Source organism: Indicator indicator, chromosome 3 (genome assembly GCF_027791375.1).
Source record: "Indicator indicator isolate 239-I01 chromosome 3, UM_Iind_1.1, whole genome shotgun sequence".
NCBI classification, from domain to species: domain Eukaryota; kingdom Metazoa; phylum Chordata; class Aves; order Piciformes; family Indicatoridae; genus Indicator; species Indicator indicator.
Genome location: NC_072012.1, coordinates 20,611,734 through 20,638,493, shown reverse-complemented (window position 1 = coordinate 20,638,493; position 26,760 = coordinate 20,611,734). Strand labels below are relative to the sequence as shown.

The following is a 26,760-nucleotide window of genomic DNA, read 5'->3' as shown; positions in this document are numbered from 1 at the left end:
GGACTAACAGATTTGATTGAATGCTCCTGTATTTGTGTGAGAGAATAAAAAAATAAATTTACAACACAGCATGTCTAGGTTGGGCCAATCTTAGAGATGACAGTACAGGCTGTGGGATAATGACACTGAGAGCAGCCCTGCAGAAAAGGACTTGGGGATGCTGGTGGATGAGAAGCTGGACATGAGCCAGCAGCGTGCACTTGCGGCCCAGAAGGCCAATGGCATCTGGGGCTGCATCAAAAGAAGCATGGCCAGCAGGTCAAGAAAGGTGATTCCGCCACCTTGCTCTGCCCTGGTGAGACTGCACCTGGAATACTGAGTCCAGCTCTGGAGCCCTCAACACAGGAAGGACATTTACCCTGCTGAAGCAGGTCCAGAGGAGGGCCATAAAAATGATCACGGGGCTGGAACACCTCTGCTATGGGGACAGGCTGAGGGAGCTGGGATTGCTTGGCCTGGAGAAAAGAAGCCTTCATGGAGACCTAATAGAGACCTTCCATGGTTCAAAAAGAGAGAAGAGATTTAAAGTGGACGTTAGGAACAAGTTCTTTACCATGAGGGTGGTGAAACATCGGAACAGATTGCCCAAGGAGGTAGTTGAGGCTCTGTCTGTGGAGACACTCAAGATGAGGCTCACCAAGGCTCTGAGCAGCCCAATCCAGTGGAGGATGTCCCTGCTCAGTGCAGGTGGGTTGGACTAGACGACCTCTGGAGGTTCCTTCCAACACAAATCATTCTGTGATTCTATGCCTAAGGTGCAAAGTGACTGACTATGATACAAGACACTAAAGATTCATGCTTTTTGTACTGCATGAAAAAGGTAAAGCAAAATTTTCCAAACCAATGGAGAGCAGACAAGAAAAGACATCAGTTGATATGTATTTTACTATGGTAAAACATGGAAAACTGGTCTTACATTCTGTGGGTTATTTCTGAAATAAATTATAAATTGCATACAATAAAAACAGCAAAACCTCAACCCGTAAACTTTAAAGATCTCCTCAGTTAGTACATGAAAGCAGAGCAGCCTACTATGCAACTAAGAAGATACATTATGTTTGTGATCTTGATTTCTAAAAAAAAAAAGTATATGTGATTTTTTCATGTTATGTCTGCCAGTTATGTCATTATGTTCTATTGAATTAACATTAAATTACACAGAAAGGGAACAACGAGAGAACTCACGTCATCATTTTGCAATCAGCTGCAGTCAGTAAAGAGAGCATATTTTGTATCAGTCTTATTTTAAAAAATATTAGAATGTTATGAAAGATTGTCAAGGGAATTTCATTATGATATCTAAAAATGAATTTAGTGGTTTAATCTCATCAGAAGTTTCTCAACCATGAATTTCCCTTCAACACCCCAAGGAATGTTACTGATGGAAATCCAGAAGGAGAAAGCAAATGGTTCTTAAAATTATATCTGTAAAAACTTTGGTAATATTTCTTGTATTTCCAATGTCACCTTGGAGAAAAATAGGAAGGGATAGCACCTAGCAACCAACTACTTTATTAGACAAGCCAGAAAGCATAAGGCTTACTAAGGTTTGAACTTGTAGGTAAACAGAACTCAACCAAGTGTAGGAAATTTGCCTTGCATTGTGCCTGCACAACATTTACTTGCATAAGATAATATACTTAAATAATCAGAAAGCATTATGATGACCATTATCACCAGCGTACCTTTCTGGATATAAAAAAAGCCCAAACTCTCAATTTCTAGAAGGAACAAGAAAGTGAGAGTATACTGAATCACTGAATCATAGAATGGCTTAGGTTGGAAGGGACCTTAGAGATCATCTATTCCAATCTTTACAACATGGCCAAAGATGCCTCTCAACTACACTCAGCTGCTCAAGGCCTGAACAGGAGCCTCAAGCTGCAACTGGGTAGGTTTAGGCTGGACATTAGGAAAAAAAAAAATCATGGAAAGAGTGGTCAGGCATTTGAATGGGCTACACAGTAAGGTGGTTGAGCCACCACCCTGGATGTGTTTAGAGGTCATTTGGATGTGTTGCCTGGGGATATGATTTAGGGGTGAACCTTGTAGAGTAGGGTTATTGGTTGGACTTGGTGATCCTGAGGGTCTTTTCCAACCTGAACTTTTCTGTGATTCTGTGATCCAGCTTTCATTTCAAATTGATTAATTGATGTATAGCGATTTGCACTGAAATGTAGTAGAAGACAATTTACAAAGCTAATTTATTTCACATATACATTCATACATTTGTACATCTCTAAGTATGCAAAAGGTATACCAGAAGTTTGATTAGATTCAAAAACTCAAATCAAACCCAGCACAAGCAGTAATCCAATCTCATCTGAACAACACAACTCATTCAGTGCTTCTCATGTCAAGCCCCTAATTCTGGTTGAACCACACATCAAATTTCATCAATAGAAAGCCATCCCACTCCTAGCTAAGACATTCAAATGTATAATTAGCCTTACTGAGAAAAGCATGTGGATTTGTTCCAGTACAAATCTATCCAGACTCTAACCTTGAGATGTATTTTGGCCTTCACTTGATGAACAAGACACAGAAATTATTCACAGTCAGGTGATACACAGATATCTCACATCACTTAACTCCTGTGTTTCCATTTGATAATCCAGTAATTACACTAACAGAAGAGAAACATCAATAAAAACTTTCATTCTCTATGGCTTTATGCATTACCTCTGTACCACTTGCCACCAATGGGTCACAAGTTGAAAACATTAAATGTATTTTATAGGCTTTTCAAGGAAATGCTACAGATTGAAAAAGCTTTAAGTGCCTTATGGTTTGATATTAATACATAAAAATATTTTTTACACATAACAAAAATGCTTTCTTTTCCATATTTAAATGTTCCTCTTTTTGCTGTAGCATTTTATGCAGTAAAATCTTTCACATATCACTTACTTTTTTGTCTTCATTATATTTATGGAAAATTTCTTGTGCTCTTTCTTCACCACCATCAGTAAACAACATAATAATTTTATTGCAGTTAGCTCTGGAGACGCTATGCTGCAGGAGATAAAAACAGAAGCTATTTTAATTTCAGGTTATAAGGAATAACAGCTGTTATATTTGATGGCTTTAATATCAGCATGCTTACTCCTTTAACACAGTAATGATAATACTTGCAGAATCTCTTGAATTTCATTCAATACCCCTTTCAGAATGAAAATTAGATTATAAAATACAAAATACAATAAATCCAATCAAAATAAGATATATAAAATAAAAGCAATAAAATAAATTAAAAAATAAACCTAAAATAAGATAAAATAAATAAAATTAAATTAAACAAAATAAACCAAAATCACTGTATTAACATGAGTAATTATTCCTCTGAGATGATTTGCATTGATAGCTCAATATTAAGTGAATAATTAATTGTAAACCAAACCAAAAATCAATTACTCAAATCAATAAAAGATGATTTCAAGACATTATTGGGTTTTTTTGGCCACACCATAGTTATTATGTTATGGGGGAAGATAAGCTCCTGAATTACTGAAGCAATATAACAATAAATATTGCAAAAATAGTGGATAAAACCCTAGGAATCTAGATTATTGAAATTATTGAATTAGTATGTTGAAAAAAGTGTCTTATTCCATCTAGTGACACATCAGACAGTGTCTTGTTCATGGCAAAAGTGAAATATTACTTTGATATTCGGGAAAATTGTTTGAAATGACTGTCACCCAGAAAGAGCCCCCATAAAAATTACTATGAAAACTGAAGGTGTTAAAAAATATTCCATTTCCATGGACCTTAAAGCAATCGGACTGTTTGAATTAGTAAATGTACAGCTGGAAATTAACCCCTAAGCATATATTTTTTTAATTATTATTTAAACTTGCATTATATCATTCTATTGTATTGTCTTGCCACCTGAGTCCATCACCAACTCTATCACCAGTCCTTTACTCTTCCAGCCAGATGAATTTACCAGTGTCTGAAGACAATGACTGTATGTCTACTGCAATCTCTTTATTTCCCTTGATATACACCTCCACAGTGTCCTGCCATAATTTACAAGCTTGCAGAGATTATATGATACCAATCACAGCCCTGTCTCCAGTTATGAGAGAGAATGTCCCACTGTGAGACAGATCTCCAAATATTTTGAAGCTTTTTTTTTTTTTTTAAGTCTTGCAGACAAGCCCACTCCGATGCTTCCCCTGTATTCATGTCTTAACACTGGCTGTAGGCAGAGCATACACCTAGTGCTGTACCAAATGCAATACAAAATGCTAATCAGATATAAATGCTGTGAGGAGAAAGCTGTGTTTTGTAAAATTTCTTATATCTTCCTGCCTCTGCACGGGGCGGATATTAAAAAAAGAGGAAATGCATTTCCCCTAAGAACCCCAGCTTTTAGAATCCTTTTTGCAGTTTTAAATAACCATCACCAGAGGGCACCCAATCATTTTCCCACCAAACCCTTGCTCTGATGAGAAAATAATCTTGAAAACACTGTGTTTTCTTTTCCTCACTCAAAATTTAGCAAGGCTACATTTTTAACCATTTCTAGACCAAAGGTGTGTATACTATGACAGGGAAGTGTCCTGTAGTCCAGAATCTGGCAGATTAGGAGAGGAAAAAAAGAAAAAGATTTTTGCACTAAGAGACATCACTGATGTATTACAAAAATAGTAATAAAAAGAATACATTTCATATTTATTTTTTAAGATAGATCCTTAACTGCTATAAATTGGTATTGCCCAAAATTACTTAAGTGAAGATTCAAGATGCAGTCTTTATGAAGGTAAATATACATATATTTTTAACAAGTACACAATTTTTTAAAATTTACTAATAACAACCTCAAAATTTATGGAAAATATTAATATTCTGAAAGACTGAGATTGGGTGTAAATTAGAGAGCACTGTGCAAATATAGATGGAAGTAATTTACATAATATTTTATGAAATTATTCTTTTTACATGTTAGAATACTCACAGAATCATAGAATGGTTTGTTTTGAAAGGACCTCCAGAGGTCATCTAGTCCAACCTCTCTGCAGTCAACAGGGACATCCTCCACTGGATCAGGTTGCTCAGAGCCTTGTCAAGCCTGACCTTGAAGATCTCCAAGCATGGGGCTTCAACCACCTCCCTGCACAACCTGTTCCTGTGTTCTACCACCCTCATGGTAAAGAGCTTGCTCCTAACATCCAGGCTAAATCTACTCTCCTCTAATTTCAAACCATTGCCCCTCATCCTATCGTTGCAAGCCTTTGGAAACAGTTCCTCTGCAGCTTTCTTGTAGGATCCCTTCAGGTACTGGAAGGCCACTGTTAGGTCTCATGTGCCAAGTATTCTTAAGTTGTATACTCCCTAGAGCTATGATCAACTATTTTTTGACCTATAATAAATATGAAATTACAGGTTAACTAAAGATTTCTAGGAGATACTGTGGTAAAATTGAAATAATGAAACTGTAATACAGAGCTTTTCATTTTAAAATTGCCTGAAAATGAACCACTACTCCAGCTTCATGACAACTGAGAATGTCAAGCTAAATGAAAAACTGGGTAAATGACTGAAGTGAAAACAGTGCAGCACATTGAAAAACAAATTTATTCTCTAATCTTGGCAATTTGCTGAGGGATGTGCAACAAAAAACCCAACATATTGTTGGGATAAATTTACTTGCTAAATAAAGGTTTGTACTTCTACCACTTAGTTACACAATGGAGGAGTGTGCAGGGGCCATGTGAACGTTCAAGTTCTCCTTCTTCACTTTAAAGCAGAGAGAGATTACTTTCATACTTACGTTTAGCAGCTGTTCAAAAGCATAACTAAAGCCTTTTTTGTAATCTGTAATTCCTTTAGCAGAGATTTTATAGACAGCTTCTTTCAGTTTCTTCTTGTTCCTCACATTAGCTTGGACGAGATGATTAAAGCAACTGACATTTTGAGCGTTATTGTTGAACTGTAAAATAAATAGAAATAGTATAAAAGATAGTTAATAGAATTAGAGACACACTTTCTAGGTACTGTAATAGTAAAGACTAGTAGCTTCTTGATCATGTCACACCTGGATTTTCTTTTGTTCTGCATTGAGAATGCCCAACAGTGTCTGGAGATTTCACAACTAGGCAATTAATATATTTTAAAATTAGGTGTCACAAGGGGATAACTGTTTCCAAAAACATGCAAAAACACATGAACAAGTACTTCAGTTTTGAAAAATGCAATGTTGTGTTTGACCACATGCTCTACAGAAGAGTCAGTTGTACATAATAGCATGACAAAGCTTGCTTTTTTATCTTTGTGATAGTCTATTTATCAGGCCTTTAATTTCCCTAATGCCACAACTGTAAATACAGTATTATATATCTAAATGATTTATTGTAAAAGGAGTATGAAAACAGGGTGAGATAATGAAGGTTAAAAATATTTTCTGGTTCTCCCAGTGTCACAATGCTAACTTCACCTTTGAAATAAATTAACATGTGGAAATAGTTACCTATATTCAGATTTGCACCTTGAATATTCCTTTAATGTATGTCATATTTCCCACAAAATATTATTTTGCTAGGACCAACCCTCCACCATGATTAAAATGTATGACTTCCAGATGAACCTTAACATTTCCATTCTGTCATCTTTTATGGAAGTTCTTTCTCCAGACTCAAACAAATTATGGTAATCCCTTTTTCCATTTCCCCTCAGTATCATGTGATGATTTTTTATTTACAACTAAATGATCACATAACTGTAATCAATTCACTTGGAAGCAAAACAATGATACACTCAGTGGTGTTTCTTAGAGAAGTTTCTTTCAGAAGTAACCAAGAAATCAACCAGTGATTATTAGGTACATTAACCATGTGGGAGTGAAAATAGTATTGTGCTGAGGAATTATTTCAACTTGCCTTGACCTGATTTTTTAGCTATGATGGGAGAATTAATGATGTATTTTCAAAAAGACAAGATCTGAAAATTAATTCTACTTATGAGATGGGATCAAAACCAGATCTTAGAGTCAGAAAGTAGAAGAAAACCATTATCTGTTAGGTATTTCTGCTCTATAAAAGCCAGTTTCATCTGAAAAAGTGGAACAAGAACACTTTTCTGCTTCATCAGTGACATTGTATGCAAATTATTTGATGAACTAATATAAAACTAACCATAAGTTGCAACTTACGGTCAGTGCTTGCCCTATATTGAGCTATAGCAAACAGTGGTGTTTGGTGTTCAAGTGAAAACTTTTCTCTGAAATGCCACTAACATTAAACTGCAAACCTAAACTGCTTGCTAGCAGTTCTGCAAATGTATCAGGATAATTATTGCTTATGAACGTCAGGTACCTAGCATATGGATCAGTGATTACAGATAAAAAAAAAGACATTTTAAAGATTGACAAGAATACTGCCTGTTTAAGCAGTTAACAAGCAAACTGTGCTACACCTAAATATCAGGGCCACAAAAATCATCAGGAAGGTGAAACACCTTATGTATGAGGACAGGCTGAGGGAGCTGGGGTTGTTCAGCCTGAAGAAGAGAAGGTTCTGGGGAGACCTAATAGCAGCCTTCCAGTACCTGAAGGGGGCCTATAAGAAGGCTGCAGAGGGACTGTTTCCAAAGGTGTGTATCGATAGGAGGAGGGGCAATGGTTTGAAATTAGAGTAGATTTAGATTGGGTGCTAGGAACAAGCTCTTTACCATGAGGGTGGTGGAACATTGCAACAGGTTGCCCAGGGAGGTATCTGAGGCCCCATCCCTGGAGATCTTCAAGGTGAGGCTCACCAACTCTCTGAGCAACCTGATCTAGTAGAGGATGCTCCTTCTCACTGCAGGCGTGTTGGACTAGATGACCTTTGGAGGTCCCTTTCAAGCCAAACCATTCTATGATTTCATGACTATAACGTTACACAGTAAGATACCAAGACTCAAAATACCTGCAATAAGCCTTTGACAATACTGGCCACATTACCTGTCTCCTAGGTACCATAATAATGCTATTTAAGTCTGCATGATTTCTTTAAAACCAAGAACAATTGTTCTTAACAATATACTCAATCACTTAATATTTAACTGTAAGAAAGAACATGAAAGATTTCCAAAGCCAGTTGCCATTTCAGAAAGTCTATAGTCCTACAAAATGAAATCCTATCAAACGTGCAAAATCAAAGTAATTACAGTTCATATTTTACTCAATAAAATACTCTCAAACTATCTATATGAAGTATATCAGTTGATTATTTATCAGATTGGCATTTCCCCTTAATTATTTCAGTATAGATATGTATGTCACCAAAAAAGCCATTATGACAAAACCCAAAAACCCAGAATTTGTGTATGATGCTGTGACTCAGTGAGTCACCAAACAGCTGATGATACTTGGAAACAATTCAGTTGTTAAGGTCTAAAGACACCCTATACAATATGTCACCATCAGTAACAGCTTCTAGTTTTTCAGCTGTATAAAACACTTATTCCTTACCTAAGCTACAATAACAGGAGCTTGCAGCAAAACACTTGGAAATCAAGGAAAATAGAAAAACCTTTGTTATTTATTTAAAGTACCATGAAGTATATAATTAAGTTTGTTCATAGTGAGATGCATTTTTTGCTAGATTATTTGTTGCTACCCAATATATTTATATCATTTTGCAGTGCCTGCTGTTGGGATCTCCCAGAATGATTCTCAGGTCTGAGGAAATCACAGAATCATAGAATGCATTGGGTTAGAAGGAACCTTTAAAGGTCACCTAGTCCAGCATCCCCACTCAAGCCTGTTACATTGGGACACAAAGAGTGTTAGAGAACTTCATCTAGTTTATCATGAACCAGTCCTACAATCTTTGGCTATATATAGAGCATCTCAATAACTTAAAAAATAAGTTAATCAATTACGTTTAACATGAAATTCTGAACTGCATGAACCTGGTCATTCTGGAGAAAGTCAGAAACATAAATACTAATCTCATAGTTTTATAATGGCTTTGTCTTTATTTTCCTGGTCAGAGAAATATCAACTTGCAAACCCAGTGGAAAATCATACAGAAATTCAGTGAAATACCTAAATGCTAGAGACCTTTCCACTCCCTTGGGTAGTTCCATTGAGCTGTGGGCTCCTCGAGGCACAGGCAACCCTGCAAGCAATAGTGCCTCAAGAGTTTAACAGATGGAGAAAAGAACGGGCTGTCATTATGAAACTACTTTCTGATTCCAGAATAGTTACTTCAGTATTGTTAAAAGCCTCCTCTTTTCTGGAGTATCAACCAGGAAATTGTTCTTTAAAAACATTAAATCTCCTACCCCAACACCAGAATATTATATGATACAAGAGAAGTGAAACAGATGTTGATTTGTTTCCTGTATCTCTTTCCACTCTAAGCATTCTGTGGATATGATGGCAAACCGAAAAATTAATAATAAGAGACCCTACAGACAGATGTTTTTTTTAAGAGGACAGTATAAGACAAAAGAAGTGTCTGTGTGTGTTTTTTTAAAAAAGGGTCCAAAATGAAGAAAGATCAATATTCAGAAACTGGATATAGAGGGTCCAAAAAATATTTGAGACAGGTAAGTAGAAAGATCAAAGCTATCAAGTAGCCTTGTAAAAAAAAAAAAAAACCAGCAACAACAAATCACACCAAACACCAACCAGTAAACAAAACAGATAAGAAGAAAAACATGTATATTTTTTATTCTTTCCAAAACTGCATTCCGTTCAATATATTACTGGCTGAAGAGATAGAAACTGTCTTGTATATTGAGAATTTTTTGTTTGATAAATCTGGGTTTTGCAGATATCAGACAACCTCTCCCCAGCTGACAAGCTAAGGAAGTAACACGCAGCATCATATAACTCCAGAGACATCTACACTTTAGCATCACAGATATTTTCCAGCATTACTGAGTGTCTGAGACTCCTTGTCAATAGCCCAGAAGTGTTCTCATTTTATTGGTGAGAAAAGTGAAGCAACAAGGAAGAAAACAATAATTCTGAGGCAAAAACATGGCCAGAGGCTTTAATCTCAGTTCTTGACTACTAGAGCACTAGAATATGTTTTCCCTTTCCTTCGTGCAACAAACTCCAAGTCTGCAAATCTGCCCTTTAACTTGATATTAGCTATTTTACTGTATGTCATTGAAACCACAAGGTCAAATATGGCACAAATTATTAAAGAATTATCATTTCTTCAAAATGCACACACAGCTAAGATGATTCATTCTGAAGACTATAGCACTGCAAGATAAAAATCTCCAATTTCACAGTCAATGTAGAAATTGATGAATGTTTGAAATTCTCTATATCCATCTATCCTTCTCTGTATATCCAAATATATCTTCATCTCCTGAGAGGTATAAAGGTTATAAATCCAAAATCCAATGTCAATCATTCTTTTGGCAAGTGTAGGAGGCTATTTAAATGCAAATAAAACATTTCAATTCATTCTGCTTCTTTTTATGAAAGGAAAGCCAAAGCATCCCCTTCATTACACTGCCTTAGAATTCACATTATGTGTAATGATGGCAAAACAAGAAGGCAACAAAACCAACAGCATAAGAAGAAATGTTATAAGGAATTAAAGTGTAATATCTTGGGGCATTAATTTATCTTGACCAGAAAATGCTTATCACTATTTCTGACAGTCAACAGTTTTGGGGTTTTTTTTTCCTGCTTTATCTGCTGTCTTTGTACTTATGTGTACAGCTATTCATTTTTTTAAAGGTATGTACTCGATTGCTTTTATGACATGATCAGGAAAGTAAGCTGTAGTCCCCATTTATTAGATGCTATCTGGACAAAGCACTAATCCACTGAGGAAAGCCTATATTCTCCAAAAGGATGGAAAAGGAAAAGAAATTGAGGAAATCAACTCTAGCTCTGTGACTGAATTTGAAACCAAACCAAACCAAACCAAACAAAACCACAAAATCTTTTGTAAATTATCCCATTAAAATACAACAACATAAACAAATCAAACCCAATTAATCAATGAAACCATTCCTTGAATGCTGTATCAAGTCCTAGTGTCCCCATCATAAGAGAGACACAGAGCTGCTGGAGCAAGTCCAGAGGAGGGCCACAAAGATGATCCAAGGGCTGGAACACCTCTGCTGTGAGGATAGGCTGAGGTAGCCTAGAGAACACTCTATGGGGACCTTAGAGATGCCTTCCAGTGCCTGAAGGGATCCCACAGGAAGGCTGGAGAGGGACTTTTCCTAAGGGTGTCTAGCAACAGGGTAAGGGGAATGATGTGAAGCTGAGGGAGAGTAGGTTTAAACTGGGTCTTAGGAAGTTCTTCAATCTGAGGGTGATGAGACTGAAATGAGCTGCCCATGGAGGTAGAGGGAGGTGATTCTACTGATCCATTCTGTTCTGGTGAGACAACATATGGAGTACTGTGTCAAGCTCTGGAGTCTTCAGCTTAGGAAATACATGGACCTTTTGGAGCAGGTCCAGAGAGGAGCCACAAAAATGGCCCCTCGCCTGGGGTATTCAAGGCCAGGTTGGATGAGGCCTTGAACAGCCAAATCTAGTTGAGAGGCATCCCTGCCCATGGTGGAATAGACGATCTCTAAGGTCCTTTTCAACCTAAGCCACTCTATGATTATATGAAAGTTTTCAAAATCAATTAGCGAAACTTCAAAAAACTTGTTCAAGTTTTAGTCACTAGGTGGCACTACAACAAAAAAAATTAAATGTCTTAAAAATGTTAATTCGAAACGGGACATTTTACACTTCTGGTGGAGGTCATCGGCACCTTCTGTGACTTGTACGTGTTTCTCAGTTCAGTTAAACCAGTAAAATATTCTTCTATGCCAAATGAGTGAAAAATGGAATTTTAAAACCTAAACTTTCTTTTTAAAAAAATAAATTCCTCATGACACATGACATCTCAGATCCTGAAGGATGAATATATTTTTTTCCCATACAAAGGATACATATTACTAAAAGAAACATCTCAATTTCTAACAGTTTTAATAATCATATTTACAACATTCACAATGGAAACCCTGTAAAATGGCCTCCAACCTAAATGTCTTTCTGCATCTTCAAAGTCTGTAAAAGTTGTTTAATACTATGTTTAGGCAAAAAATTCACATTTTCTCAACGACTTTACCTGCTGCTGCCTGCCTATTCTTCACTCATCCTAGTTAGTTTACTAACATCTACTGATTCAACACAGCATATTTAAACAGAATCTCCTGAAATTATACCTCTAAGCTAAAATAAAAAAAAATTCCACAAACAGAAAAATGAAAAACAAACACTAAAAATACACATATAAAAATAAACATGTGTATAAAAATACACGTAACTTCTGAATTACAAGAGACCCTGCCTTAAACCGTATGCAAGTTGTGTATTTTTGAACATTTAGAAATGACCATATTTTGTAGAAAATCAAATAAATCTGAAGAAAGTAGTAATTCCTGTATTGAAATTTACAACAGATTAAAAATCCCAAACATTTGAAATACCAACATTATGAAAGCTGGTAAATCAGAAACATCGCTTGGGGAATACTGGAAACTGAGAAAAATATAGTCAGCTTGCTGAAGATCTAATCAGATGCTACTGATGCTGACTTTCAATCTGCTGAGGTTTGTTGCTATGCTACTTCTACCTCATGGCTAAATCAGCTTGGTGACCCAGTTGTATCTATATGTATTAAATGAGCAATAGTGAAATAGATCTGATTTCATCAGGCTTTTGTCTTGTAGCTAAATCCAGATTTGCTGGGATTTTTGCCCCCCCCCCCCCCCTTTTTTTTCCCCTGTTGCTTTATGCTTGGTAATAGGATTTTAGGGTTAATCCCAAGAATAACTGAATCGTGAATAAGTCCAGTTAGAATCTATATTTCAGCAGTGAGAAGACTTTATAAATATTTATCAGGATGCATTTAGGGAATAGTAAGAAAGCAATTTGCAAAGTTTTATTCCCATGTAGATCTCAGTACACAGAAAATGTGAGGCACTTCAAGCAATAAAGGTTTGTAATTTGACATGACAAAAAATAATATGTGGTGTTAAAGTTCAGCATTCATATCTTGTTATAAAATAACTGTTTTCTTCTGTCCTATGACCTGCATACAGATAGCCTTTAGAAATACAGTACAGCTCTACACATGCACTGTAAGGAAAATCTAAACCATTGATTCTAGTACTCAGAAGGAGCACACCTGCATTTCTTAATTTGAATTGCAAGCATGGGATGAAATAAAATTGGAATTACATGACAATTTACTCTATTAGTATTCCCTGAAATTTAAAATGTATCGGATTTCTTTTCATTGTGAAAGGTATCTGTGTACTATAGCCAAGAGCATTCAACCATGATAAAACTGTGAGATCAGAAAATATCTGCTGAAAAAAATACTGTAGCACAATATGTGATAAAAATTTGGAAATAGAATAAATACTGGGCCAAAATGTTCTCTCAGTTAGCTTTGTTAGCCTTTCTAAGCAGTATGATTATCTGCACATAAATCAATGCAAAGCTCCCACCGAGTACAAGAGGATTAATGTTCAGAACATGAAGTGTGATGCTGCTCTGTGAATCTCAGCGCTATAACAAAGAACATCAGCTAAATGTGAAAGATGAATTAGTTTAGCAAGCTGAAGTCATTTGTGGTCATTTCATGATGCTGTGGCTCAGTTAGCATGCATTATTTAGTTGAAATCAAGTTGTTTCTGACTTTTACTGAAAATTTCAGTACTGCAAACTTTAGCATCTCCCAGAGTAAACTGGCTGATCTGAACTACTGCACTACTGCAGTGCTCTAGTCCTGTAGTCTACACTGCATGGCACTGCTACCCAGAGTAACCAAAAGAGACTTTGTAGGAAATTCTTCTGCAATTTTTGTTGTTGTTGTTGTTATTATTACTATTATTGTTATTATCATTAGCATTATTAGCACTATTATTATTATTTTCACTTGACTGGGGAAAGCTTCATTCAATCAAATTCAAGTTGCGTAAAACACAAAACACCCTTGGCCAAAAAAAGACGAATCACATAGAACAGAATCAAGGAATAGCTCAGATTGGAAGGGACCCATGAGGATCATCAAGTTCAACTCCCTAACTCCTTGTAGAACTACCTAATACTAAACTGTATGACCCAGAGAGTCATCCAGACACTCCTTTGAATCTGACAGGCATAGTGTCATGATTACTTTTCTAGGGAGTCTGCTCCAGCGAGTGACCATTCTTTTGGTGAAGAACCTCTTCCTCTTCCTAAGGTCCAGACTGAACTTTCCCTGATATAGCTTCATCTGGGTTTCTCATGTCCTATTGGTCCACCAGAGATAAAGGTTGGAGTACTAAACCCTTATCTATATATTCACTTGTATATGTGAGGTTTCTGTTCAGGGCATCAAGAACAAGACATAGTTAATGCACAAAATTACAAGAAAGACATTTCAGCATCAGGCCATATAAAGGGGATTGCAGCCATATAAAGGGGATTGCGGAGAACTACATCATCACCTCCATATTCCTATGGCTTGATTTAAACATGCCTGTCTCCCTTGCAGTTTCTGGCTGCTCATGGTGCTTGGGCTTCCTGAGCAGCAAGGAGGCTGCAGCAGCACATTGCTGATGTGTGAGATGCTGCTGCTATGGCAAAGAAGTGTGAGACAGGAGGGAAAGGCGTGAGTCTTGAAAGCGTTAAGATTTGAGAAGTTGATGAATACTTCATTCATGGTTTGCCTAAGTAATCCTTTAGACTCACACCAAGCTAACATCTTGCCACATGTGTCTTAAAATTTTCATATACCAAATAAATGACTTTATATAAACTACATTAAAAAAAAACAACAAAAACAAAAAAACCAATGGACAGACTGCAATTTCTTCTTTTTTTTTTTTTTTTTTTTTCATGAACACAATGAGTCATTGAGGCCAGCTGAGCCCAGCCTCTTCCAAACTGGTAAGGAATGAGTTCATTGTTCAAGAGACCATTCACCCACCACAGATTTTTAATTATACTGTCACAATGTCCCCTAATAACTGTCACCTAGCTGGGAAGTTGACCTAAAAATGCACTTTTGGCCCAATAACTGACATGCCATAAGAACTGCAGGATGGATGCTATGTATAATGAAGCAAGTATCTCCTTAATAAGGCTTGTGCTCTACTGAAAAATAAGAAACTGGAAATAGACAATATCTTTATTAACCTTTGGAACCATGAGATAAAGCTATCACTTCATTTTATATATTGCAAGACTACTCATTTTAAATACTAATAATATACTAGAGGGCTAGGATTTATTCTGGAAATCACAGAAGCCCATGCCATGTGCTGCTATGAGTCTGACGTCCTGACATTTGACAACTGTAAGAGGAGACAATAAAAATCTCTATTGATGCCCAAAGCAATCCCTCAGAGTGGGAATGGAGGTGACATTTCTAGTAATCTGGAATTGTCAGCTATACTGTACAGTAATGAATGCACAGTTTCCAGCAATATCCCTGCTCCTGACATCCTTATGTAGAATTCCAGCTTTTAATTTCCATTCCTTTTGGCTATTCAGGCACTCAACTGCTCTATTCCCTAGAATTAATGCTTTGAGAAAGACCTAAAATGAAACAGATCTTGTTTTAAAATTTGTCCTATTCCTTTTCCAAGTATTTCTGTTTCTTTTTGCCTCTTATATCTTTTGAACATTTTTCCTTCCACAGCAAACACAACAGTAAAAAAATAAGCTATGTTAAAGCAAATAGCAACACACAAAAAGAAAGAAAAATATGTGGTCAGACATTCATCTTCTTAGATGATTCACTCAGGACTGTAAGAACCAGGCTTTCACTTAGTCTTTCAAGAACCAAAAAATCAACCATAAACCACTTTCAGTTCTCACAGAAGACACCTAAAATCTTTTTCTGTAAAATCTGAGTAAAACTTTTTTTGTATTAAATTAGTGGTATGATTCACATTTATGTAACAGAATTCAGCCAGAACAAAGGAGAGACACAGTCAAAATCTGAGTTCAGCAACTCATCATTTGACTCCCAGGAGAGAGGGGAAGTCGTCTCTAGCCATGCCACTGAAGCTGTACAAGTATTTCTAACTCATCAAGTCAGATGAAGACTACAAGAAGATTTCAAGAATTTGACTCCTAGAGGTCCTCCACTTTTTATTTTTCTTCATACAAACTTTGCTTTCCTGAGGATCAGAGTCCTAATGAAGTCAATTTACTTCATTTCAAAAAAGTCAGATAATATAACATCCTCTATACCCTAATCTTTCAACTCCAGCCTCACCTGAAATACATTCCTATAGGATCATTAATTCCTGTCTCGATTTTCTCTTTAGATTGTCTGCAAAATTAAACTGTAATTCTGCAGACAAACATTTTATTGTGTCATTTATACTACTCATTACTACTCTCATTAACCCATTAAATCCCCCAATTCTAAATTCTTCCTAACTTCTAAAGAATTGCTGGGTTTCAATGGTTCCCAAATTTTCTCCATTGTTATTTGCAGAATACTCATCTGCATTACATTTGCTAAACGTATCATCCAGATCTATTTCCCACACATGTATTTCCATAGCTACACAGCCTATCTCTACCTCTACTTTTCATCAATGCTGAAATTGAATACTAGATTTTGTTCATAACTTCTTTGAGCTTTGTTTAACCAAGCACCTACAGTGCTAAACAGGCCTGTATGAAAATACATGCAGCAAATTCTCTTGGTCCCTGAATGAGGAAGGTACAAGATAATGACCTTCTACTAAAGAATGTTAATTATTTTCCATTAGGAATCATTCCTATGATGATACATTTCTCTTTAGCTATCACCTTTCCCCATTTTCTTGAAAATGAGACATTCGACTTAAGAAAAATTGCAAGGTCATGATACAATTAGATGGATTGTTAAGAGCATCGTGAACACCAACACTTCAGCTCTACACTTACCTTTATCTCACTTTTTGTTGACTGTGCAAAAAAACTAATGACCTCCTCAAGAAAAGAAATAAGATATATTTGTTTAGTGCCTCACAGAGTTCTGATGCCTAGGAGACCATATGCTTCATTTGAGCTCCTGTGATTCACTACCTGAAATGTTCCAGGATTAAGTCAGTAAATCTGTAGACCTACAGTGGGAGCTTGATTCTCTGTCCTTCTTTAATTTACCTAATAATGGAAAAGATGCTACGTAGATGCTTTTGGATTTTCTCCCTAATAATGTCCATTATGGAGCATAAGAAAGTAAGGACTGTAGTACATTAGCAATCCTGCCTGTAAGCCCTTTCTCACTGGAGACCTCCTTTTCGTTTCCTCTAGATCAACCAAGAGAACTAGTTCAGTAGCAGTATCCCACACTGATATGATCATGCTTGATTTCTTCTTAAAATAATGGGAATAAGGGATGTATCTTCAACAGATTGCTTTTATCCCCAACAATAATTTAATAGGCTAGATGCACAGTTTTTTCCTTGAAATCAATTAATCCAGAAATCTCTAATTTTAGTTGATGTGCAGGGCTGCACAAAAGCAGGAGATGAGCTTTCATTTTTCGGCCATGATTCTATCACCCCTTGTATGCCCCTAACAGTAGACCTCCAGCTCCTAAACAGTAAATACTGGTTCAGATTTTTACAAAGGCTAAGTGATTTTAAACAGTTCTGTGGCTCCTGACCTTCAGCATGTCTATTGCTGTAAGGCAGGTTTTTACTTTGTGTGGTTTTTTGCACCTCCACAGATTTGCAGTTGAAATGTTTCTCCTGCAAACTGCAGCCTACCCACGATCATAAATAAATTGCATGCTCTGCGTCAACATTTGAAACCAAGTCACTAAATCATAACGTGCTGGGATGGAATTGCTGCCCCTGTCATCTACCACTTACTGCTATCAAAGCATATAACCAGATTAGTGGGAAAACAGCTGTATTACTCACACATTTAAGCTATATCAAACAGCAGGTTTTCTTTCAACAACAAAGCACAGCACTTCAGATAAGAAAAATGCAAATCTCAGAGGAAATTGTGACATATTAACCCCTGGCAATATTTACATGACTTAATATTTCATTCAGCCTTTTTACACTGGAAATAATTGAAAGAAGTATATTCAATCATAAGAATTAATGTATTTTAACACATCTACTTTCAAGCTTTTTATTTCCTATTATCTCTCCATACACAAAGCAAGGTTAATTAAATAATCCTGTCACTTTCTAGAAGTGACACAACCTTAAATCCATGTGTCTCAGTTGTGGGCATGAATCATCACACATATGGGTTTTGTGGGACAACATCTTGGCAGAGGTTAGAGGTAAAAGAGCTCTCTAGTTCACTCAGAACCATGTTAATAAATATTCTGATTATTAAAGCTAAGCTATAAACCAGCTGTTGCTTTTTTGGCCAAAAATTTAGTGGGGCAAGAACAATTGTGGCTAAATTCCTTTTACTGCTAGTTTTTCATATATCCATCTGCTAATATTGTATTAATCGAACATTTTCACCTAGCTTTCTGAACTTTTAATTAGCCACTGATGCCAAATAACAGGATGCCTCAAGACAAAACATCCTTAAGGATTAACATAAAATGTATTGAATAAATCTACATTTCTTTCACATACAACAGAATACTTGAGTTGAATAAACATTACACAAAGAGGTTGAAAAAAGTTGAAAATTTAGATACTCCCGGATAATATAAATTCTTTGTCCAGCATTTAAACAGTTATGCTGGGCAATCCTAGATATCAATCCAGGCTGGAGGATGATGAAATTGAGAGCAGCCCTGCAGAAAAGGACTTGGGAGGGCTGGTGGATGAGAAGCTGGACACGAGAAGCTGGGCACTTGCAGCCCAGAAGGGAAATAGCATCCTGGGCTGCATCAAAAGAAGCATAGCCAGCAGATGAAGAGAGGTGATTCTGCCACTTTGCTCTGGTAAAACCTCAACTGAAGTACTGCATCCAGCTCTGGAGCCTTCAACACAAGAAGGACATGGACCTGATGGAGTGGGCCCAGAGAAAGACAACAAAAGTAATCAGGGGGCTGGAACACCTCCCATCTGAGGACAGGCTGAGGGAGCTACAACTCTCTACAACTACCTGAAGGGATGTTGAATCCAGAAGGGGGCCAGACTCTTCTCCTTGATGAGAAATGATAAGACTAGAAGAAATGGTTACAAACCGCAGCAGGGGAGTTTTAGGCTGGATACTAGGAAATATTTCTTCACTGGAAGGGTTCTCAAACATTGGAATGATCTGCCTAGGGCAGTAATGGTGTCACTATCCCTGGGGCTGTTCAAGCAGTGTTTGAACCTAGCACTTAGGGACATGGTTTAGTGTTGACTTTTCAGTGCTGGATCGAGGATTGGATTGGATGATCTTTGAGGTATCTTCCAACCAGATATATTCTGTGATTCTGTGAGCTAGGGTTGCTCAGCCTGGAGAAGAGAAGGCTCTGGGGAGACCTAATAGCAGCCCTCTAGTGCCTGAAGGGGGCCTGCAAAAAGGCTGCAAGAGGGACTGTTTCCAAAGGCCTGGGATGAGGGGCAACGGCTTGAAATTAGAGAAGAGGAGATTTAGATTGGATGGTAGGAACAAGTTCTTTACCATGAGGGTGGTGGAACACCGCAGTAGGTTGCCTAGGGAGGTAGTTGAGGTCCTATTCCTAAAGACATTCAAAGGTGAGGCTTGACAACAATATGAGCAACCTGATCTATTTGGAGGATATCCCTCCTCACTATGATTCTATATGTAAATTAAGAGGTAGTTTGGGGTCCAGATTTTCCAATGGTGAAAGTTCCACAGCTCCACAGAACACATAAATCAATTCTCAGTACTTTAGTACTACTTTTTTTTAAAAAACAGTGAACCTAACAGCAAAATTTTAGCTCCCTAATAGCATTACAGAAAAGCTTATTTCCTTTAATAACAATAATAAAACCTTTAGTTTGTTGGGGTTTTTTTATTGCAATTTAGACTAAAGAAAATTGAATAATCCAGTATTAAAAACTTTAACACAGGAAATGCCACTGAAGAGAAAAACTTCTCTCTAGTACTTGGAGAAAGGTCTAGCTAGACTGACAAGCAGATAATAAAGCAATAAGCACTATTCAAAGAAACTTCTGATAGTGGTATTTCAGGACTTTCTCCCTGCAGGCTGGCTACAACACATCTGCAGAAGCTGAAAATCATCTCTAAAATCATTCCAGTTACTCACCATGCAGGCTGTCTCTTCTCATTAAGACTATGTCAATATTCCCATCCTAAATCCTTAGAATCAAAGCTCTACAATTTAACAGCCTGATGAAAACTTAAAAACTCTTGCTCAAGGCCAGAACATGACATCCTAGGTATCATCCTGAAAACTGAAAGTTGCCCATAGTTTCTTCTACCTCCCTAAAACTATTTTGCCTTCAGCTCTTTTGAAAACCAGGAATTCGCAGTTTAAATTCCATGCAAATATTAGAAAGACTAAAATGGCATTAAAAAAAAATTAAAATACTCAAAACAATTTTAGAGAACTGTTAAACCCCAGCTTTAGGTCTGATTGTCAAGTGTGGTGTGTAGTGTTTACAGTTAGTATTAAAATTTCAGATTATGTTCTGAAAATCTCAGCTCCTGAAAAGCCAGCCCTGAGAAAGTCAGCATCACCTTCATCTGAAAAGCCTTACAATCTTATCTTCCTCCTCACATTCCTGTGACCTGCATATACTGCCTCTCTACACGTAAATTATCTACATTTTTTAAGTGCCTTCATGGAGTTGCCCCTCTATTATATTATTTATTATGGGAAAAAATTGCTATGATGTCAAGTTATTAACTGTAGAACTTCTCAGCAACACCTCTTCATCAGATAGATATATGGCTGTATATCTTCTGTCACCATGCATTAATTAACATGAGCAACTCAAATATCTGCTGTGTGGAAGAAGGAACTTCTCCTTGCTCTGTATAATTTTGTCTCATATCACAATATAAAACCTAGGAACCACCAATTATTTCAAGAGAATTTGCATATACTAGTCAGACAGATGGTATCTTACACAGACCAGAGCAATATATAGGAAAGTAGTGAGTGTGGATGTCATATGTAAGATGTAAAATCAGACCCTGCTATCATATGTAATGGGTTAAATCAGGGCCTGTTTCCTGGTGTTTTGGTTTTTTTCCTAAGTAAGAGGAGATTTTATTAATGTTTATAAGTATCTGAAAGCAGGGTGTTAAGAAGGGGGCAGGAACTTTTTACTGGTGCCTTGTGACAGGACAAGGGACAATGGACACAAACTCAGGAAATTCCACCTCAACATGAAAAAAAAAATTCTCTACTGCGAGTGTGAGGCACCAGAGCAGGCTGCTCAGAGAGGTTGTGAAGTCTCTTCCTTCCCTAAAGACTTTGAAGACCCATCTGAATGCATTCCTAGGTGACCCTGCTTTGTCAGGGGAGGTTGGACTTGATGATCTGCAGGTGTTCCTTCCAACCACTACCATTCTATGACTCTAGAAAGTAAAATGTGGCTACTCAAAAACTTGTTTAAACGACCGTTGCCCTTCACTGAAATGTAGGTAACAAGAAAACCATAATCCGTATGAGCGATTTTGTGATATATTGTAAGTCTCTTGTGAGCAAAACATTCAGGCATCTCAGATCTGGCATGAAAAATAGCTTGCTTACAGCTTTGTTGATTATGTAAATTTTGGGTTAAAGACAGATACTCACTGAAACTACATTCACAAAGTCATCATCAGACAAGGTTTCCAACATCTCAATGACCGAGGTGCGGATTAGCTTCAAAGTCAAGCCGCTGACACTCCCACTCCTAACAGAAATCCACAAGAAAAAAAAAAAAGCTGAATTTAAGAAATGTTATTATAAAAATGCAAAGAAAATATAAATTACTTACCACAGCTCTCACCAACTTTCACACTAAAATTGCCAATACTTCTCCTGAATTCTCCAACTCATCAACAGTGTTACAACATTATTATAAAAAAATATTAAGTCCAAACCCACCACTCAAAGTCCTCATCCAGTGGCTCAGATGAGGTGATAATGGTACATTATTGCCTCATTTTCCTTTCAAGAAATCTATTTTCCTTTCAAGAAGTCTGAGGGAGTCGACCACCTTTAACCATTAACTAAACATTTCCAACTCCTACACACAGATTTACATCTTTAGATTATCAGATAGCCAAATGACAGCTAGTTTGATTCAAGGCAAAACCTAAGCTGAAGAAATAACAAAAGCTAATAAAACTCACTGCTGATAAAAAAGCACTTCAGTATCTCAAAAAGCATTAAATCCAAATTCACTTCCTGATAATTTTTTTCAGCATAAAGCATTCTCTTCAACATATTGGGTTCAATGCTTCCTTCAATCCCTTCCTTCGGTAATGTTGAACATTAGCTAAACAAAGGAAGCCTTGCCTAGGTAATGATTTTTTTTTCTTTTTTTTTTTTTTTTTAATTTCTATGAATATTTTATAGCAAACTTGGCAATTTTTAAATATCTACGGTAAAACATGCAAAGTCTTATGTTTCAGGCTTAAGAAATCATGATTCAATCTATTGTAATGAGATAAGTAATTTGAGGTGGTTTGTTTGTTTGCTTTACAACATATCTTGGCATGCACATGAGAATCTTTCAGTTGAACACTTCAGTAATTAAGAAAATGAAAGCAGAATAATATTACATTTTAAAAAACACTTCCTTCTCCCCAGGTTAAATATTTTTCAGGTTTGGGCTTTCTGGAATGACTTTTTCCTGTTTATTTATTTTGTCTTTACCAAGATATTTGATCCTTGCATATAAAGATTTTTTCAATCCTCTCTCCATCTTCCAACATACAGAGATTTGCTCAATGTCTGTAAGCACTTTTATCCCCCTAATGTCAATAGCCAGACATTAAACACTTACGCATCAACTAGAATCAGCATGTCTTTGGGAGATGCAGCTCCTTGGATATACCTGAAATAAACAAAGGGCACAAGTGACACAAATTTGCAAACACGTTTGTTATGTGTGATGGAAAATACTGCCATCTCTAAACTGAATCCAGTTGAATTAACAAACTCTTCCTGTTGTAGTTAGCAAAAGATCATGTGCCATTATTTTCTCATTTGCTGGGTCAGAATTCTAAGTAAACTAAAGCCTAAACCGCATTAGGAAAAACCAGGAGCAGGATATACTGATAAAAATTCACTATTTTCACTTGTCAATAAATGAAAAACATGAATGTCACTTCAGAGCTAAAGATCTTGATGATAGAGGAATTATTACACCAGCCCAACTTTGGGAAAAATATTTCACCTTTGAAAGAATATTGTCAATTAGTAAGAATATGAACACCAATTTCAGTATGCCTTGAATGGCATACAGAGAAAAAAGATGAGAACCAGGCCCACTGTTCTCTTGTCATTTACCAGCTACCAGTGTGTCAAAACCACTGATATATATTGGTACTTTGGCATGTAATCAAAGTTTTTGCTATTTGCTAGTTATCCTCCTATAACAAGGTCCATGTAAAGCAATAGTACAACATATTACAGGAATATTGCATACCGAGTATCGTGATTTGAAAATTGTTTATTCAGAACAAATGTTGATTATTTATTTCTTTTAATATCAATATAGAAAAATAGGAATTATTAGACATAAATAATCAGAAAATCAGAACATTTGCCTTTAGAAATCTATCTAGAAAGTAAATGACATATACATTAGTCCTTTATAGAAAGCTTACCATGGTCTCCTGCGAACATCGTACAGATCTATTTTGTTTGGAGTTCGACTTTTATCTACCCATGGGGAAGCTAAAAATGAAAAAATATAAATTATAAATATTATCTTAAGTACTTTAAATACAGCAACATAATAAATCAATATCAACATTTGGTGTGGATATAAAATGTCCGTATTTGAAAAATCTCCTATATATATGAGCATAGAATATAACACAATAAATCCACACATAGATTTAAGTGTGGCTGGCAGGTCAAGAGAGGTGATTCTGCCACTTTGTTCACCTTATCTAGACTACTGTGTCCAGCTCTGTAGCCCTTTACACAGGAAGGGCATAGACCTGATGGAGCAGGTCCAGAGGAGGACCCTGAAAATCATCAAGGGGCTGGAACACCTCTGCTGTGAGGACAGGCTGAGGGAGCTGGGATTATTCAGCCTGGAGAAGAGAAGGCTCCAGGGAGACCTAATAGCGGCCTTCCAGTATCTAAAGGGGGGTTACAAGAAGGCTGCAGAGGGACTGTTTCCAAAGGCTTATAGTGACAGGACAAGGGACAACGGTTTGAAATTAGAGGAGATTTAGACTGGATGTTAGGAACAAGTTCTCTACCATGAGGTTGGTGGAACACTGGAACAGATTGCCCAGACAGGCAGTTGAGCCCCCATTCTTGAAGATATTCAGGATCAGGCTCACCAAGGCTCTGAGCAACCTGATCTAGTGGAGGATGTCCCTTCTCAGTTCAGGGGGCTTGGACTAGATGACTTTTGGAGGTTCCTTCCAACCCAAACCATTCTATAATTCTATGATAGATAAAGACCTTAAAGGGCCAAGTTGTGTTGAAGATAGAGATACTGACTATAATTAACCACTAGCTTCAATGGAACCAGAATTTAAAATATAGTGCTTTAGAATATGAAATAACTTTTTTGTTTCTTTATTTTACAAGTGCTTAATTTGAAAATCTCTTATAAATTAATCTATATGATAATACTGCACTAATCCAAAACTCTTATATGCATCTAAAAATTATATACTGACTCAAGAGAGCTTTTTCTAAAAATGCAAATCAGAAAAGTAACATGGAAGCATCACATATTCCGTAAATAATATAAGATGAAAACATCCATGTTTCTGTAAAGAAAATTATAAGATTAATAACCTTTTTCGAGCATTTAATCTAAGCTTCACCATAATTTTCAGCAAAGTCAGAAATGTTTTCCTTACTGAAAAACAAAATGAGACTTTCAAAACCATTTGACAGCTTAATGAGCATACATAAAAATGTGAAACATTACACAAAATGAAATAATGTTCTGCAATTTTCTTTCTCACTGTTTGCCAATAGCACTGGGTGAACTATTTCTTGATGTTAATCATTTTTCTGTCTAGGAAATCAAGAAAGATATAGGCAGCTCCAGGATTCTTCCTGAAAAACATTAATCTAAGACAAATGGGAAGAATTATTTCATCTTTACCCATGAATATAAAAGCCACTGGCTTTGACTAACTGCTCATTCTTTATTTTACTAAATGAACCCTTTCCTAAGTGAACATAACCTGAGTTGGCACAACAGCTACTAGACCCTTTAAACCAAGCATAACCCATAGGATATTTATCAGCCACAGAAAATACTGCATGTTGTTACACACCAGAAGAACTATCAAGTCTATTCCAGTATTTTCTGTGGTCTCAGACTAGACCACCTGACAGGTCCTTTGAGATCTGAAGGGACAGGAAACTTTGAAATTTTCAGAAATTAGAAAACACAATTTTTGAGATGGGTATACAAAAGCCTGTAGTGATAGGACAAGGAGCAATGGTTTGAAATTAGGGATGAAGAGATTTAGATTGGCTGTTAAGAATAAGTTCTTTAGCATGAGGGTGCTGGAATTCTGAAACAGGTTGCCTAGTGAGGTGAAGAAGGCCCTGTCACTGGAGATATTCAAAGTGAGGTTTGACAAGGCTCTGAGCAATCTGATCTAGTGGACAATGTCTCTGCTCACTGTAGAGGGGCATTTGACTAGATGACCTGTGGAGGTCCCTTCCAGCCCAAACCATTCTATGATTCCATGATAATAAATTCATTTCTGGAAATTGCCTTATATCTTATTGGCAAAGGCCATTATATGGTCTAAAAGGAAAGCAAAATGAAATACACACAAAAAAACGATTACACATTTTTCTAAAAAAAAAAGAAAAGGAATATACATTTTTCTAAAAAATTCAAAACAAACAAACAAACAAACAAAAAACAACCAAACAAACCCCCCCAAACAAAACAAAACAAACAAAAACCCCCAAACACACTAAAAAACCCAAGTTGAAGGTCAAGGACTTTAAGTTTTATTTATGTAGCCTGTTGTATAAAATGTACATTATTTTTTTTCAGATGCTATGGAACCTGACTCACCTAATTCCTTGAAGAAGTCTGACTCACCATGTTGGTTGCATACTAATGTTGTGAAACTATGTCAGCACTACACAGTTCTCTTGCACACATTAGGTTTCAATAATGTTCTCCTTTGATGATTTTCTTGTCTGGCATATGGATAGATTTGATATTTTATAAATTATTCATTAGATTTGATAACCCTCCCACTTCTGTTGTTTGTATTATGGAGAAAGAGGCATGGCTATATCTCAAGCAAGAGTAAGGCAAGCTTTTCTGTTCTTTCTGCTCATGTAGAGTGGAAATCCTGTTTTGTTGATTACATGCAAAATCAATTTATGCAGGAGAGGCTGTCAAAGGGTAAAGCCTACCTGAAAGTATTGCTCAGAAAAAAGAGACCCTGGCTACATGTGCTCATATTTAATTCATGAGATGACTCCAAAAGCATAGGTGAATGTCATATGGGAAGCCTTTTTTTGAGAGTTCTGCCAGATGAGACCTCATTTACATCTACTCCACTCTACTGGTCAGGTATGAGTGTGCAAGGCACAGATGACTTATTAACAGTTTTATATCCCTGTAACACATTTAGGGAAAGAGCCTTAAAGCTTATAGTAAGACAAATATGCTATCTTCTATCATCTTATTCTCTCTTAAACTTCATTTAAATTTCATTTCAGAGTTTTA

The 26,760-nt window shown here is 36.5% G+C and overlaps 1 protein-coding gene across 3 annotated transcripts in view; it reads right to left on the bottom strand.

Moving 5' to 3' along the window:
- CACNA2D1 (calcium voltage-gated channel auxiliary subunit alpha2delta 1) overlaps nucleotides 1-26,760 on the bottom strand; it is a 354,317-nt gene that overhangs the window by 76,238 nt on the left and 251,319 nt on the right. For all 3 annotated transcript variants that reach the window (XM_054399510.1, XM_054399509.1, XM_054399508.1), the window contains exons 8-12: nucleotides 23,687-23,756; nucleotides 22,861-22,911; nucleotides 21,663-21,762; nucleotides 5,780-5,938; nucleotides 2,911-3,015 (exon numbers count right to left, since the gene is read on the bottom strand). In XM_054399510.1, the coding sequence (XP_054255485.1) occupies nucleotides 2,911-3,015; nucleotides 5,780-5,938; nucleotides 21,663-21,762; nucleotides 22,861-22,911; nucleotides 23,687-23,756 (485 nt within the window). The remainder of the gene's footprint in view (nucleotides 1-2,910; nucleotides 3,016-5,779; nucleotides 5,939-21,662; nucleotides 21,763-22,860; nucleotides 22,912-23,686; nucleotides 23,757-26,760) is intronic.